This window comes from Glycine soja, chromosome 10 (genome assembly GCF_004193775.1).
Source record: "Glycine soja cultivar W05 chromosome 10, ASM419377v2, whole genome shotgun sequence".
NCBI lineage: Eukaryota > Viridiplantae > Streptophyta > Magnoliopsida > Fabales > Fabaceae > Glycine > Glycine soja.
Window position 1 is genome coordinate 12890968 of NC_041011.1, and position 18215 is coordinate 12909182.

At 35.2% G+C, this 18215-nt stretch overlaps 4 protein-coding genes across 5 annotated transcripts in view; 3 read left to right on the forward strand and 1 right to left on the reverse strand.

The window, feature by feature from the left end:
* The window catches only part of LOC114370818 (cytochrome P450 93A3-like), a 32386-nt gene extending 15677 nt beyond the window's left edge, over positions 1–16709 (reverse strand). The window contains exon 1 of the mRNA XM_028328206.1: positions 16185–16709. Within this exon, the coding sequence (XP_028184007.1) occupies positions 16185–16657 (473 nt within the window). The 5' untranslated portion in view covers positions 16658–16709. The remainder of the gene's footprint in view (positions 1–16184) is intronic.
* Positions 6288–7715, forward strand: LOC114370819. Its single transcript, XM_028328207.1, has 6 exons — positions 6288–6599; positions 6688–6855; positions 6927–7031; positions 7132–7204; positions 7302–7397; positions 7498–7715. The coding sequence occupies exons 1-6, from the start codon at positions 6448–6450 to the stop codon at positions 7603–7605; spliced, it is 702 nt and encodes a 233-aa protein (XP_028184008.1). The 5' UTR covers positions 6288–6447; the 3' UTR covers positions 7606–7715.
* Positions 8084–10565, forward strand: LOC114370820 (WD repeat-containing protein 91-like). Its single transcript, XM_028328208.1, has 8 exons — positions 8084–8146; positions 8259–8343; positions 8456–8518; positions 8699–8774; positions 8849–8957; positions 9367–9479; positions 9558–9616; positions 10268–10565. The coding sequence occupies exons 4-8, from the start codon at positions 8754–8756 to the stop codon at positions 10395–10397; spliced, it is 432 nt and encodes a 143-aa protein (XP_028184009.1). The 5' UTR covers positions 8084–8146; positions 8259–8343; positions 8456–8518; positions 8699–8753; the 3' UTR covers positions 10398–10565.
* On the forward strand, positions 12704–14927 carry LOC114370821 (light-mediated development protein DET1-like). 2 transcript variants are annotated; one of them, XM_028328210.1, is made up of 5 exons: positions 12704–13122; positions 13195–13359; positions 14176–14286; positions 14579–14655; positions 14736–14927. In XM_028328210.1, the coding sequence occupies exons 1-4, from the start codon at positions 13090–13092 to the stop codon at positions 14591–14593; spliced, it is 324 nt and encodes a 107-aa protein (XP_028184011.1). In that variant the 5' UTR covers positions 12704–13089; the 3' UTR covers positions 14594–14655; positions 14736–14927. The 2 variants fall into 2 exon arrangements, with proteins under 2 accessions (XP_028184011.1, XP_028184012.1); XM_028328211.1 differs by lacking the exons at positions 12704–13122; positions 13195–13359 and adding exons at positions 13843–13922; positions 14000–14100.
* Positions 16710–18215: the final 1506 nt, after the last annotated feature.

Here is an 18215-nt window from a genome sequence, read left to right on the forward strand (position 1 = left end):
GAATCAACCCATTGTTCCGTTGATCTAAAAGCTAGCCAGCTAGGCAGCCAAAAATGGAGCAATCATAAATAATGAAAACAAATGAACAAAAGATATAATAATTTCAAAGACAATAACAACACAAATGAGCCTCATGTCACTCATGAATGCCCTTACGTACAGGAATTTAATTACTTGACTTTTGTACATAATTGACATTGTTATACACCTACAAAATCGGGCCTTGGTTAATGATGTTGTACTGATTGAAGTAATATTTTTGTGTAATTCAGCTCTAATTCAATGTAATTAAATTATGGGCACATAGAAACTCTGGAATGGATTATTATCATGTGAAGAAGCTTTTGCCCTCAACATGTTAAAGAATACATGAGTATGCTTTCCCTGTCTGGTCAAGTTAAGATGTTAGGCCAAAACTTAATTTGTTTCCATTTGACTAAATATTTAAATTATCCTTATTTCACTTAAAATAAACCTCTTACTGGTTGTACTATTTATAAACCTCAAACATGATGCTTGTTATTTGAGTATGATTGATCCAGCTGTAGTTTCCCCCATTGATGGTACAGATTATATGTCGTCATTACAACATTTGTTTAGTGTTTCCCTGTAACTGCATCCCCGCACTCGTTGTCATTGACACTGAGCATCTTTCGAGGTATGTCTCTATTTTTAAAAAGTGGTATGATTGTAACATGTCGTTGTTCAAATATCGATATTGTTTCATGTTACTAGTTAGTTGCATTATGAGTGAACCTTAGTTCCCCGTTCGAGATTCGATACATCGATAATACGGATAGTTTGAATTAATCGATGTATTGATTCTTGAATTGTCCGTTTGGACAGTTTGGGATGACATATTTTTATAGTTGAATCATACTAGAGGTAAATTATCTTTGAATGATTTGAATAAATTTTGGTATACTGCATTTGACATTGTTCTTCGGGTGCATATTTGATCGCGGTGATTGTTCACACATTCATCGCTTTCATCTTGTTTACTTGAAGACCAATGCGAAATGCTGCCGAAATTCATCAAATCACTCGAAAGAGATTTACTTGTACGTTTGATTCAACTATAAAAAATGTCTTCCTGAATGGGGTAGGGCCACACCTTCAATGCAAAAAAGTGAGTTTAGCATGCATCACAGATAACTTATTCATTGTCATGAATAGCAAATACGAAACATGGATCGAAGTTGGATGAAAGCAAAACGCATCAGTGATGAGTATGAGAACGGGTGGAACAATTTCTACTGTTTACGCAACTTAATGCTGAAAGTTTGAGGGGCAATTATTTTTGCCCATGTGTTAAATGTCTTAATGTAGACGACAGTCAGTTGATGAAATCCGATCACATCTGATATGTTACGGCATCATTCCAAATTACACAAAATGGATATGCATGGGGAATCGGCCGACATTCCAACTGTTTCTCAGTCTCAGGCGGTTCACGAAGACAGCGGAGAGCGTATAGAGGAAATGATCCGTGATCTTGGACAAGAGACTTTTGAGCAAGCGCATGCACCTCTGTATGATACAATAGAACGTGATTCCAACACGCCATTGTATCAGGGGTGCACATCTTTCACGCGGTTGTCAGCTGTGTTAGCTTTGGTAAACTTGAAGGCAAGATTTGGGTGGAGTGATAAAAGCTTCACTGAATTGCTGGTCTTATTGAAGAACATGCTTCCTGAACAAAACACTTTGCCGAAAATCACTACGAGGCCAAAAAGATTTGTGTCCATGGGAATGGAGTACAAGAAGATCCATGCATGCCCTAATGATTGCATATTGTATAGAAATGAGTATGCTGAACTACGGCAATGCCCCACGTGTGGGGTATCACGATACAAAGTGCAACACGATGAATTAACTGATGATGCAGGAACCAAAAATTGTCGTCCTGCCAAGGTGTGCTGGTATCTTCCAATAATACCAAGGTTTAAGCGATTGTTTGCTAATGCACATGATGCAAAAAACCTTTCATGGCATTCGGATTACCGAAAATCTGATGATTACTGCGACATCCTGCCGATTCGCCACAGTGGAAGACAATTGATCGTTTGTATCCAGAGTTTGGGGATGAGCCAAGGAACCTAAGGCTTGCTCTTGCTTCTGATGGAATGAATCCTTATGGTAGCTTAAGTAGCAACCACAGTTCCTGGCCTGTTTTACTGATGATTTACAACCTTCCCCCATGGTTGTGCATTTTGCGTAAATACATTATCCTGTGTATGATGATCGCGGGTCCAAGGCAGCCAGGGAATGATATTGATGTGTATCTTACACCATTAATCGAAGACTTGAAACAATTGTGGAAGAAGGGTAGATGTGGGATGCAAATGTGCAGCAGACGTTCAGGTTACGCACAATGGTGTTTGTACTATTAATGATTTTCCAGCATATGGAAATTTAAGTGGATACAGTGTGAAAGGCATCATGCATGTCCTATCTGTGAGAAAAACACAAGCTTCATCCAACTCAAGCATGGAAGAAGACAGTATATACCAGACACCGAAGATTTCTAAAAGCTTTTCACCCTTATCGACGATTGAAAAAAGCTTTTAATGGAAGTCAGGAGAATGAAGGCCCCCCAGAAGCATTAACTGGAAACCAAGTTCATGATCGTGTAAAGGACATTTAACCGTGTTTGGCAAGTCCCAGAAGAAGACATCATCTCCCAACAACATGTGGAAGAAACGCTCAATATTCTTTGATCTTCCATACTGGTCTGATCTATATGTGCGTCATTGTCTAGATGTTATGCATGTGGAGAAAAATGTATGTGATAGTTTAATTGTACTCTTCTTAACATTAAAGGGAAGACAAAGGATGGTTTGAAATGTCGTCAAGACTTGGTTGACATGGGAATACGAGAGCAGTTGCATCCCATATCACAAGGTCGACGAACATATTTACCCCCAGCATGCCACACACTGTCAACAGCAGAGAAGAAAAGCTTTTGTCAATGTCTGCGGAATGTCAAAGTTCCACAAGGATACTCTTCAAATATCAAGAGCCTTGTCGCCCTCAATGATCTTAAGTTGGTTGGCTTGAAGTCTCATGATTGCCATGTCTTAATGCAACAATTATTGCCTGTTGCGATTCGCGGCATCTTGCCTGACAAAGTTAGAGTTGCCATAACCCGTTTGTGCTTTCTTTTTAATGCCATATGTAGTAAAGTCATTAATCCTCATCAATTGGATGACTTGGAGAATGAGGCTGCCATTGTCATTTGTCAGTTAGAGATGTATTTCCCACCATCATTTTTTGACATCATGGTTCACCTCATTGTTCATCTTGTGAGGGAAATTCGGTTGTGTGGTCCGGTTTTTTTGCGGTGGATGTATCCAATTGAACGCTACATGAAAGTGTGAAGGGATATACCAAAAATCAATACCGACCAGAAGCTTCCATTGTAGAAAGGTATGTTGCTGAAGAAGCTATTGAGTTTGTTCACAATACATGGAAACAGTTGAAGCTGTGGGGGTACCGAAAATTCGTCATGACCGGACACGAGGAGGTCAAGGACACGAGGCTTCAATGTTGTTACCATGAGTCGACAAGATGTGTCACAGGCGCATTTGTATATCTTGAATAACACACAGGAGGTCGTTCCATACATACAAACTCACAAACAATATCTGACATCTATTAACCCAAAATTGAACATGATGAAATTGTTACAAGAGCATAATAGAACTTTCATGAACTGGTTTAAAGAAACAATAATGACTGATGACAATGCTTCCAAAACATTAAGATTGTTGGCTATTGGTCCGAATCTAAATGTCCCTACTTGGCAGGGTATGACATAAACAATTATTCGTTCTATACAAAGTCACAAGATGATAAAAGTAGTGTGCAGAATAGTGGGGTGCTTGTGGAGGCTCATTCTGAGCACTTTTCTAGAGCATCTGATAACAACCCAATTGAAGCCTCAATGCCTTATTTCGGAGTTATTGAAGAAATCTGGGAGCTTGATTATAATCAATTTAGAGTGCCAGTATTTAAATGTAACTGGGTTAATGGAAATACCGGTGTTCATAGAGATGAAATGGGATTCACTTTAGTAAACCTTAACAAGGTAGGTTACAAGGAGGAACCATTCATAATGGCAGAACAAGCTAGACAAGTGTTTTACATCCAAGATCCAAATAATCGTACATTATCAGTGGTTCTACAAGGAAGGCCAATTGGTGTTAGGGAACAAATTCATGATGCATCCCTTGACATTTGTGAGACTCCTCATTTTTGCACAAAAATGCCTTCAATATGTGAACAAGCAGAGGTGGATGACGTACATGCGATTCGTAATGATCATGCTGAAGGTTTATGGGAGAACATTGCTCCTTAACCGCCTTGTATCAATGTAATGTTACAATATTATTTTATTTGTTATTGACTTATATGTAACGTTCATATTTATTTTGTGCCGCATACATGCTATTTTTAATCCTACCAAATTAATCTAAATTTGTTTCATTTGGACAGCGTCATGGTGACACCGCCAAGGTCCCCTCCGCAGTCAGATGGTAATTCGGAGCCACAACCTAAGAAGACACGACAAAGCACACGTCTTAGAAGGTTGACTTTAAGAGGTTTAGATCAGCCTAGACCAATAGTTAATGTGGATCCTGCAACTGGAAGAGCATCAGGCCCAGAGAAGCAAAAGTTCCACAGTTTTTTAGGGGTTGTAGCTCGAGAAAAGATCCCCATTGTCCACAGCAATTGGAAAAATGTGCCAGAAACTCTTAAGGACATGGTATGGGGGGACATTTTGGTAAGTCACATTAACAATTTGATGTATTCAAACATTGAGTTTATTTTCAAAAAAATGTTTACATGCACTAAAATTGACATGATGAATATGTAATGCAGGCTAAATTTGATATCCCAGAAGCTGAAAAGGCCAAGAAAAAAGTAATGTCCACGGTGGGCACTAGATGGAGGCAATTTAAGTCTTCGCTAACCACTAAATTTGTCTATGCTGACACACAAGCCGGACAGGAAGAAAATCCTTCAGCAAAATATGGTATGGATAAACAAACTTGGGACGAATTTGTTGCAAGTCGCAAGACCCCGGATTGGCAGGTAACATGTTTGTTCAATTTAGTTTAAATTTCTTTAGAAATGTACATTTTTAACAATTAAATAAATGCAAATAATATATTGTCAATGACAGGAAATTCGGAAAAAGGCAAAGGAGAGTCAAAAATACAATGACTGCCCCCACGTACTGTCTCGTGGGGGTTATGACTTGCTTGAGAAAAAAATGTTAGATGAGAAACAAAGCAAAGACAACAGCAGGCACTTTTGACTGAGAATCCATTGTCTGATCTGGAGGAGCCGCCATCTCCCATTAAAAGGCACGTGAAGTGGAAAATGGCTAGAACCAAACGATATGGCCAGATGACATCAAAGGCAGCAAAAGAAATTTCGGATAGAATTGTGAGTTGCAGCATGATTATAATCAATTTGGAACTAATTTTTGTTTGCTTTATAATTACTACCTCATTAACTCTTTCAATATGTTGTGCTTGTTTTAGGACTCGTTAGAAGAGCAGACGACACAGGGTAGTTTTGTTCCCCATGGTCGGATGACATCTTGAATACGGCCATTGGCAAACCGGAACATCCAGGTCGAGTTCGTGCAGCGGGATCTGGTATGACCCTTACTCAATTTTATGGTAGGGCAACACGTACGTCGAGTAGTTCCTCAGCAACACTAATGCAACAACAGTGGGCTGACATTATTGGAAACATAAAGGAACAAGTAAGGAATGAATATGAAGAACAACACAAGAGGAGTCTGGAGGAATTTAAGAAGGAGTTGTCCAGTCAGATCTTCATTCAATTGAGTCAGATGGGATCACAATACTCTCCCCTTATTGAGGTGGATTTACAGGCATTGGCTGCACGTCTTAGCACTAAAGGAAGTAATGTAGAAACTGCTGATGTTGACCCATCAGGCGACAAAAATGTGAGCTTAAAACCCACTATGGGGTTATACGTGCAACGACAAAATACTACAGTGTTGGTGGCCTTGGGGAAAATATGTGAGGGTGGATCAGCCATTCACAATGTCACTTATGCTGATGATGTTGTGAGGGTGAGTGTTGACAAAGTTATAGAAGGTGATGCCGAAGTGCCCTTCCCGACATCAGAGATTCAATATGTCAAGCAGGCTCTTCAAACATTCATTGCATGGCCAACAAATCTTGTGAAAAAAGTGTCACATGAGGTAAATTTGGTGTTATTATATTTGCTGCATGACATGTTTACATGAATATATGTTAGTTTATGAAATTATGTAAATTGTTGTTTTCATTACACAATTAGGAGTCCGATACTAGTCCAAAGAAACTTCCTGAAACAGATGAAAGAGGGACGAATGATTTTGACCATGATCCGTTGCGTCAACTGATTAAGAGCCTATATTTCATGTACGACACACCTGTTGAGTTGAAGTGGGATGGCAGCAAATTTGGGCTTTCAAATGTTGATGCTTCATTCTTCTTGACATTCTCTGATGTAAATGAAATAGTAGCTGGATACAAATGTTTGAACATATCTATACTACAGTTATGGATGTTGTAAGTAAATTTAATATGATTCATTGATAAGTAGTATTTTGTATGCTATGCATCAGTATCAATTTTTATGTATAATTTATCAAAGCAGGTTTTTGGATGAGTGGAGCTCTACTTTGGGTCATGCTTCCGTGTATGGATTCCTTGAGCCACAATCGATACACAATGCAAAGGATCGACGTGCTGAATGTGAGCATTACTTACAAGCATGGCTCAAGGAATCGCAACGAGAGGTGTACCTAGGAGCTTACTTAAATCAGTAAGTACTATTAATTCAAATGGTTATAAATAATGTTGAAGTTCTACGTACCTAATACTTGTTTCTTGTAGGGGCCATTGGCAACTGGTAGTACTGTGTCCTGCGACCAATGTTGTTGCATGGTTTTGTTCGTTACGTAAGAAGCCTGATACTCATATCAAAACTGCAATTAACAAGTAAAGTTTTGTATTGTCCCTCATATCATGCAGTGTAATATTTTGTGTCAACCATTTGTTATCGTCGTATAGATGTTGATCATGCTATTATTATAAGCAGTGCAATGAAGTCAGCAAACACAACCGCGGATGGTACAAATAATCCAGCAACTCCTAAGTGGGTTGAAGTCAAGGTTAGTGATGCAATTAATCATTATTTTCCAGTATTGATCTTCAAATGATAACCTCAATACAATTGTTAGATCGAATTATTATTTATATTGAATGTAGAGCCATGTACAAAGCGGAGGGTATGAGTGTGGCTACTACGTGATGCATTGGATGTGGAACATCGTCGGTGGGGGTTTAAAGAATGATTGGAGCATGGTATGTTCGGTTTAACATCTTCAAATTACTATTTTAGTAGTATTTTCATTCATTTTACATCTTCATTAAATACACCCTTTGTATTCTTCATATTTTGTAGTGGTTTCTTGATGGAACGGCGTTAGACAACGAAACAATTACAACGATTCGCCAGAAATGGGCAGCATATTTTCTTAAAGTTCAAAGCATTCAATGTACAAAGTCTTAGTTGACATAGGAAATCTTTTGGTTATTGTGAACATTACTGAGACAAATGTCACTATATTGGCTTGTATTTATTTGGAAATATATTTATGAAACTTTGTGTTTTGTTGTCTCTACCGCTTACATTTTTGCTATACCGCTTATTCTTTTTTTTAATAAGACAGCAGACATAAAATTCACAAACTTCTAACTGTTGTACATACTTATTCTTTTATAACTATAAAGAAGCAATGCTTCTTATTGGCAATGAGATTTCTTTGCCTCTATCAGATTTAGAGTGAATGATGGGGAGGACAACTACACAACTCTTCCAAGAATAGACCCTTCTGTGAGCCAAAGGATCCCGACACAACATGGTAATTTTACATTTTTTATTTATTTGTGAATGAGTTTAATTTTTCCTTGTTGAGGCTTTTGCTTTGTAGGCAGAATAGCTGGCCCTAGGCAAATCATATGATACATCAACTCCAGTGTCTAGAAATGCAACCATATATTGCAGCACTGAAATTTTGTCACTTGACTGGGAATGTAAATCAGACCGCTTGGTATGTGAATTGATTTATCATGGTGATTGAGTTTATTCAGTTGTAATGATTATGAGATGAGATTATGAATTAAATTATTAAGTTGTTCCTCTTGATAAAAAGCTTCTTATAGGTACATCCGATGGGTGCATTAAGGCATGGAATGTGGATGCAAAGAGAGTTGTCTGTGACCTCAACACAACCGAAGCATTTCCAAGGTATTTCCTAATTATATATTGGCCTAATATTCGCAGAAACATATTTAAACCTTGTATATTTTCCAGGTTTCTGTGTATTGCCTTTTTAACTCTCCTACTTGTGGTTTTACAGTGTATTGGACATAAAGTGCAGTCCTGTGGAACCTATTTTTGTGTCTGCAGCAGCATCTGGAGGGTATTTGTTAAATTTCTAAATATTGAATTCTTTGTTGAACTAGTAATTTAATTTATTGATTTGATCCTCTGTTGTAACTTTTAATAAAATGTTAGTCTTATTATGAAATGTATGTTTTGCTGTTTTGATTTCGGACATAAGGATGAACTATGGAATATGAGGACCTTACTTTCTTTGTAGGGCTGGTTCTAACTATATTGACAACCTGGGTTTTGCTTCACTTACTGTGTGGAACATGAAGACATGGAAAGCCATGGTATGTTCTTCTTTGTATAAAATGTTTTATGTTTATGTTGTTTATGGCTATTTTTAATTTTGGATTTCATAAAGACAGTCCTTCCTCTTGGAGAAGATCCACCAGCAATTACTTCTCTATGCTTTAATCACAATGGAAAGATTTTGGCAGCTTCTGCCGTTGATGGAATGATTCACATGTTTGGTATCCTTAATTTTGTTCATTTGATTGTTTCCTTGGTTTGATATACTTAGTGATTAATATGTGAAGTAAAATATAATGTAATTTTGTTGCTGTTAAACATATTTCCAATATAATTTGATTTCATTGTCATATTTCCATATTTCTATTGTTATTTGATTTCTTTCTAATTTCTCTTAATTCTTTAGTTTCTAATTATTTATCAATAATATCCATCACACTTAAATCCCCACAATTTCAACAATTGGTTGCATTTATTAAGTTATATCTTCCCTTGCTGGAGTTGCCAATTTGCTGGGATTTCTTGTTCAGTGAAATAAAATGGTGCATTTCTTTTAAAGATAAATGTATTTAGAATGTTCTAGCAGTGGCCACATGATTTGACAATCATGTCATCCTTAACTAGTCGAAGACATGTCTGCTGGTCTACAAATCACTGGCTGGCCTGCACATGATTCTTCCATCAGTTCAATTCTGTTTGGACCAGATGAGACTAGCATTTTTAGCCTGGGCTCTGATGGGAAGGCAAGTATTATAAATTTAATGTTATTCCAGCTTGTGAAATGGGTTGTACATTTATATTAATTTATTCTTTGTTGTCAGATTTTTGAGTGGAGTTTGCAAAATCAAGGTCAAATCCTGTGGTCGAGAGACTCTAGTAGGTATATTTCTAGTTTGACACCTTACACTTAGATGTACACTGTTTCTTTTTTCTTTTGTGCGGCTCAAAATAGTTTTTATTAGCCAAATGCAGGAAAATTTGATGCATGAAATAGAGGATTGTCATATCAGACTCAAGAAGTAAACAGACTTCATTATTTATGAATAAATTATAGAAATAATCTGGTTTTTTTAGGCCAGATTTTAGTACAAACTTCAACAAAGACAGGGTTTCTCCCTAACAAGGAATTTCCTCTTTCAAAATACCAGAAATTCCAATCAAGCATCTTAATTGCCTTCTACAAATTAGTCACACAACCTATATATAACTATCATGCAACATATAAATGCCTAATCCTAGATAACTTCCTAATACAGAATTATAACATCCTAATTACAATTTGGGCTTTGGGTCTAACAACTCAATAATATAAAATTGGTTTGGAAGGTTAGGATTGTCCGAGTCTTATAATGACTATATTGGCCATATTTTTTTTAGTCGATGTGGGGTCCCAATATTATAAGTGTAAATATTTTATTTAGAGTATTTGGCTTGCTTTCTAAAGCATTTTTATCCCGGTTCCTCCTATCCTTGGTTTTATACTTGTTTGAAGAAATAATTCACAGCATGACCTTTTTTTTTCCTTCCATAGGTTCTGTTACCCCCTCAATGATTCAAAATATTGCAGACATGAGATGGCATTAGATGCAAATGGGAGGAGACTCTTGGTAACATCCAGTTCATTTAGAGCACCCATATACCAGGTTAATGATTCGTGGTGAATTGTGATTAGACCATTGCCTTTAGGGATTATAATTATATAATTATCCATACATTGGTTTGACTTGTTACACCCAGTAAATTTTGGCTTTGAATATATCCGGTTATCTTGTTAGTTATCTGGAATTGTTGTGTCTGGTTGTCTTGTGTCAGTTTCATGGTCAAATATAAAATAAAAAATGCTATAGCATTGTTGTTTCCTTTAGCTTAAGCATGTGGCAGCCCTCCTTGAATTACAGTCCTAGCTTCTCTGTAGGAGACTCCTCACTATACAGAGAGCCTTGGTTGAAACCAGGGTTATCCTATCTTGTTGAAACATCTAGTGTCAAGGATTAACGCTTAAACCTTGAAGTTTATAACTAGAATGGTAATTTTCTTATAATTCCCCCCTCAGTGCTTAAACCTATTGCTGAAATTTATTTTAGTTATCAGACTGGGACAATAAGGATTGAATTCTTGATCACTAGGTCATGGAGATCTCATGCAGTCATACCATGTTAAGTACTAACTTTTAAAGTCTTACAATTTTTAAGTAGGCCCATGAGTATTTTTGATATCTTGCAATTTTGTCCAACTAGTTAAAATGGGCCATGGCTCATGTTTTGTTCTATATCTAATTAAACATTCCAGAAAATTTCAACCTGGAGACTCCTGGTCCCTAGGCCGTATCTTATGAAATGCCTTAACCTAATATAAGGCCAAACAAGTATATCTTGAAGACTCAAAGATCTCGACAAAAGGTTAGAAAATCTAGCTTGCCTTAATCCATTTATTATTAAGCCACTATTACAATATAATATTGGATTAATAGAAGAATTTTTTTTATTGAGTACACAAAATTACAATACTATAATTTTTTTGTATGTTTCTCTATAATTTTCAAAATAATATATTTTTTTAGTTTCTTAATTAATACATGTTAACAAGACTCATTTGTAAAAAAAGAAGTAAAGTAAAATAGAGTGATATTTTATAATTACTTTTATAAAAATAAAATAAAAACTTAACTTCACAAACTGAAAACTATTTCTCAATGGAATGTTTTCTGAAACAATGATTTTCTTTTTTTCCTTTTGTAATATAGAAAACGGTATTGTTATTTTGCCCAGCAAAAGTTCAATTGAATGTAGTGCAAAGCAACTAAAAAACACATTTCCATCAAAACTCTAATCTGCAGCAGCCAATATCAGCTGGAGGACTAAAGTCCAGCGGCTTGACAAGCAAACAAACAGAAGGCAAGTCTTGCTTAAGTTTGCTTTCTTCCATGACTCCGTCTTAAATGTCTGCCATTCATTTCTTGGATTGCGTCCATGACTACAATCTGTTCGAACTATTTCCTCAACCAAATCATTTTGCTCTCCTTGTGTTTAATTTCAGCAAGATTTTGGACTTTTATGTTTTCTTCTGCTTTAATCAGAGGAACAAGGCGTGGGTTTTCCTGCACATTTAATAGGTTCATTTTTTCTCACTTAAATAAAGCATTTCTTTTCTGTGATTCGTATTTCTTTCAGTTTCTGTTTGTGTCTCTTCTTTTGTTCACTATTTATTACATTTATTTGTTGCATTGTCTTCCTTCTTGCTTCCCATTTGCCAAGTGAGTGGAAAGGGGAAAAGAACAAGTTTTGCTTCTTATGTTTGCTTCAATTTATTTGAGTTTGAGATATTTAGGGCTACTGTAGAATCAGCTTCATATCTTCTCAACTTCGCAATCCAAAAGTTAAAGATAGATATATAATATAGATCATATGACATAACGTAATGCATACTTAATAGAATATAAATAACCCAATGCTCACAACCTCACACATTGCTTTTAGCTGTTGATAACTTTTTATAGGGATATAGTCTTTTTATATTGTATTACGATTTAGGAGATAAATATGCATCTTATCTAAACAGTAAATGAAGTTTGCGTCTCCATTATCCTCATCAAAGAAAAGTGGGAAGTCTGCTTCCTAGATGTCAACCATAGTAGCAAAACTGTCTAAATGAGCTTAAGTGCTATCGTTTGAAGGCCAAGAAAAAGATGAATTCCCCAAATCCAGAAGTTAGAATTAGATATAAGCTTGAAAAGGTTGGATTTCATTGCGACTGTAATTTTTAGTTTAAAGTTTTGTTTCCTGTAGCTCTTGTACCTTGCTTCTTCAATGTTGTTGATAATTTACTTTTATGATTTTATGATCTATGTTTTATGACATCCTCCAGTTTTCTAGCAAGTAACAATGGTATGAGCATTGTCCTGGTATTCACTAAATTAATGTGGCTCCCCCTTTCTTTGATGTATGGGCATTGAAATAACAAGAATGTTGCTACATATGGATTTGTATTTGAAATACCTCCATGAAATTCTATTTTCTATTTGGGGAAGTTTCTGTTAAGTTATATTTTTCTTTGAGACATTACTACTTCGAATATATTTTTTTCCAGTTACCTGGCTTGTTAGTATAAAATCACAATATACATCAACTTCGATAATAGATATTTTTAACATGGCCATTCACCTCATAAGTACAAACATGATTTAGTGCCTTAGATAGGCTGGAAAGAGGCATTGTTCCTTTCCTCCTTATTTTTTCCTCTTCTAACTTGCAGTCTTTTATTTTAACTTGGTTTATTTTAACTTACAATTTCTATCTTATTCTGAAAATTTTCCGAAATCTTGATCACCACCCAGCTTTTGTTGTTGTATATAACATGGATACAACTGAAATTGTATCATTTTATCAGGTAAATGTTTTTCATCATGTTTTATTTTCTTGGGTTTTCTGTGTTTTCTGACTCATTTTTACATCTTATCAGAATTCACCAGACGAGCTTTATCTGTTGTTTGAGCAGTTCTGTGACCACTTCCATGCAACATCAAGGAATTCAATGTATATGAATTTCATATCTTCTCATTCGAATAATATCCACGCACTGGAACAGCTCCGGAGCATTAAAGATAAGGCAAGCAGCTCTGCACAGGTAGTGTTGTTGGTTGTATCCTTCTAATCACTTGCCTCCTCTGTCCCTCCCTTCCTAGATAAAAGAAAAAACAAAAGACAATGTACGTGATGTGCTAATGTGTTCTGTGTATAAATTTTGTTTGTAGTTTTGCAGTTTGTGAAGAATATTTTTGAATCAAGATTCATTGTACGTACACATTACTTTTGAATCAAGAATATTTTGATAGAAAAGCTTTATACTCTATGATCACATCCCAGTGGCAAAAATATTTGCTTAGTAATATTCTAATTGATTAAAAAAAAGTTATAGGTTGTATACTTGTAATTGCATTTAATTCCAACCAAGACACGAGGACCAATCAAGTCATGGCTTGAGGAGTTATTTTTGTTACAGGATAGGGGAGGTTATTTTCAGCTATTGCATTTATATCTATTGTAATAGAAAAAAATTACAGAACTTATGGATGACATTCGTGAGAATGTCTCTGTGTTGACACTGCTTGCTGGATATGATTGTAAATTCATTTGCTCATATGATATCAACTAAGCCTGTTGATCGATATACAAGACCAGAATTTACAGGTAAGGAAATTGATCATTTCTATTAAAAAATTGTATATCAGTAAGAAATTTCTTTATTGGTATTTTTTATTTGATAGAGAATGGGCCGTTGGCAATTGATTCTAAACAGGCTATTAATCATATTAAGAGGAAGTATGAGTTGGAGAATATGGAAATTGTGAACAAGGAAAAAGAAAAGGTTCGATATGATTTCCTGGTATTTGTAGAATGTAATTTCCATCAACATGTTTCTAATTAATTTGAACCTTTATAGGCTGACAAAGCCATTGCAGAAATTGAGGCAAAGTGTGGCCAAAAAATTGAAGAATGCAAAGAAGAACAAAGGCAGCAGTTGATGCGCATTGAAGATGAACACACGTTGCTCGTAAGCATAGAAAAAGTCTTGAATTTAAAATTATTGGCTGCTTAGAAATATTCTATCATTGCATTCTATTACATGGGATCATAAGTGTTCTGATTTGTCTTTAGTTATATTTTTAATTACTTAATGTTCTAATTAATTGAAAAAACCATTTTTTTAAATAAAGTTACTATCTGATTAGTATTTGTTAGAGATGCAATATAAAGTCATTCATGTATCGTTACCTAGCAGCTTGAGCTTTTTGGATAGTTTGTTAATGACATGGTACGAAATTCTCTATGACTATGTGGTCTAGAGATCAAAGCATTGAGGTGTGAACTTGAAGATGAGTGTCAGAAGCTGGAAGAGGAGTTGCATCTTCAAAAATCCAAAGTATGGAATACCCTGATATGATAAATTAATTTCTTGTCATAATTTTTATTATTATATTTATTCTTTGGAATATATTGCAGGAAGACAGGCAAAGGGCTTTGTTGCAGTTGCAGTTGAAAGTGATGAGTGACAAGCCCAAAGAGGACCAAGAAGTGAATTCAAAACAGGTTTACTTGTGTTTCAATCTATTTGTTTGTGTCTGTCTTCAAATGGATGCCATATTTGCTAATTTTCATGTTGGGATACCTTTGGTAGTTTGGTTTGACAGGATATTCCATTATTTCAAAGCTTCCTAATTTTGTCTGGTGATGGTGTGTTTTTACAAATGCTAAAATTAAGATAGACTCCATGCTATTACTTACTAGTAACTGTTTCCTTTGAATTCTATAATTTGTTGTCTCAGACTCTCAGTCATAGCCTCTGCCAGGGAATAAATACCTTGAATTCAAATGTCAAATCAGACACTGCATTCAAAGGCGGTTATTACATAATAACCGTCTTTGAATGTTACATCTGGTCGACATTCAAAGACAGTTATTATGTAATAACCGCCTTTGAATGTTACATCTCCTCGAGATTCAAAGACGGTTATTACATAATAACCGTCTTTGAATCTCGAGGAGATGTAACATTCAAAGGCGGTTATTACATAATAATTGTCTTTGAATCTCGAGGAGATGTAACATTCAAAGGCGGTTATTACATAATAACCGTCTTTGAATATGTAACATTCAAAGGCGGTTATTACATAATAACCGTCTTTGAATGTCGACCAGACGTAACATTCAAAGGCGGTTATTACATAATAACCGTCTTTGAATCTCGAGGAGATGTAACATTCAAAGGCGGTTATTATGTAATAACCGTCTTTGAATGTCGACCAGACGTAACATTCAAAGGCGGTTATTATGTAATAACCGTCTTTGAAAATTTTTCACTTTCAAAGACGGTTGTTATAATAACCGTCATAAAAAGCAATTGCGTTTCAACGACGTTATATACAACGACGGTTTACAACCGTCGTTAAAACCACTTATTAACCGTCGTAAAAAGCCATTTTTCTAGTTGTGATTCATGTTTCATGATAAAGAAGTATATTGTACAGCATAAGTAGTGTTTTACGTATAGAAAACAATACTCATGTCCTAATCAAGCCAAAAAAAAAAAAAATCTAAGAAATAAAACAAATTAAAATTTTATAATTATTTTTTAAAAATTTAGATATAATATATATTGGTGGAGTATATATAAGAGTATCCATCATATATATGATTCATATCTACCATAGATTATGACTTTTTTTTTTTTATAATAGTAACCATGTTAATGATGCAAATTATCCAATAATGCCTAATTTATGTCATGACTAGTCACTTTTAATTGGTTTTTCCTTCCCTCACTTTATATTATCAAGTCAATCTAATATTTTAATTATTTTCTTTCATTTTGCTGTGCGACTTAATGTACCCGGATGTATGTATGAATAATTAAGGATGCACTATGAAGCAAATTAAAAAATCATTACATACCTCAAAGTTTCTTGCTCCCTCAAGTGCCGGAACTGGTCGAGGGTGCGGCCACCGAGAAGCTCCGACATGCAAATCTTCTTCAAGAACCTCCAGTAGCTTCCGTAGGGCGCGAAGAGGAACCCCTTGGACCCATAGGACAGGTGGTGAACCGCTGCACTCACGAACCGGTTCGAGAAGCTGGGCTCGTGCGTTTTCAGGAACTCCTTCGCGAGTTCCGGGCACGAAACGACCACGGCGGGGACGGAGCCGAGGAAGACTTGCACGGCGGGGCCGTAGCGCGTGGAGAGCGCGTGGAAAGACTGGTGAGGCAGGGCGGAGATGAGATGGAGGTGGCCGATGATGGGGAGGGACCGTGGGCCCGGTGGACGGCGAGGCTTGTGGCGGAGTTTGGTGAGTATGGCTCTAACGGCGATGATGGAGAGTAACCAGAGGAAGAAGAGTTGGAGATAGTCTTGGATGTCAGTTTCAGCCATATCTACGACTTTTGGAATATTATTGCAAAATAATGTGCATGCTCCTGACTTATAAACAAATTAAATAATCAATCAATTATTCATATGAGATTTTGTTAAGAGGTCCGATGCATAATCTTACAGCACTAACCAATCAAGATAGGGGTGTGGGGTTATGGGTAAGTAAGAGCTAGAGACAAATTAAATAATCAACCAATTATTCATATGACATTTTGTTTCGGGTAAATGCTAGAGACAAATTAAATAACCAATCAATTATTCATATGAAATTTTGTTTCGTACTTTTATCATTATTTATGATTTTTTTTAAGGGTTTAATTGTATCCATAGTCCTATAAGTATATTCATTGTTTAATTTTAGTTTATCAATTAAACTTTTTTTATATATATTTTCTCTTCTTTATAACCAAGTTTTCCTCTCCTAATTTTATCTAATAATTAATAGAATTAGCTGGTATGTGGTCAAACCGTGCATGATAAGACTGAGTAAATTAATGTACCAGCTAAAAAAAATATAAAACATTTGAATTATGTAACCTAAAAGGTGCTCTAGCCTCTAGTTATATTATGTTATTGGATGGAATCTACCATTCAATTAAACTGAATCCAATTAGATTTTTGTGGGTCGACTTGAATTAATGAGTTAGATTGATTTTAGTTTAATAAATCTAATTAAAATTAGATTAAGATGATAAGTTTAGAATTTTGAATCCAATTAAAACTCAATCCAATCAACATACATTTAAATTACTAATATAAAAATTTTAAACTAAACACACCTCATTCTTAATATAATATACACTGTTTATATTAAGATAATGCATTATTTTATTAATAGTAATGTGAATATATATTTATGATTTATTTACTTTTTGTTTATAGTATAAATAATACAATATTTTATGAATGCTGATTTTTAAAAATATTCATACTATTCTATCAAAAAATATCCTTACTATGTTTGAGTTTGAAGATTTTTTTAACTTTTTTTAAGACTTAAATAGGTGATAATTTATTAATAGCCCAACCTGATAACCAATCCAATTAAAGTTGGATTAAGTTGGTGAAAAAAAAATTAACCCAATTTAATCTAAGCAAATTAAGTTTAATTAAATTATGTTAAAAAATAAACAAAATTTAACTCAATCCAAAGTCACTCCTAATAATTAACATTAAAAAAGTGGGAAAAAGACAAGTCACCTAACAAAAGGATAAAAATATTATAAAAAGTTATGCAAAATTAGTGAAACCCAAAAGGAGAAGTATCTCACTTAATTTGTTTATTTTTTGGGTAAATAGAGATAAGGAAGAAAAGAAGACTAGCAGAAGGAGAATTACAAACGTAAAAAATAGACACTCATGATGGACAACCGCCAACACCATGACATGCATTGTACTACACGATGCAGTGCTGAGGGATATGGAATTGGAATGTGACCCACCCCATAGGAAGTGTGTTTTATCTCAATTGCAATTTACACGCAAAAGTATGAGTCCTCATTTTCGACGAGGAACTGTCATTTATATATAACTAATTATAATAACTATTAGAGAAATT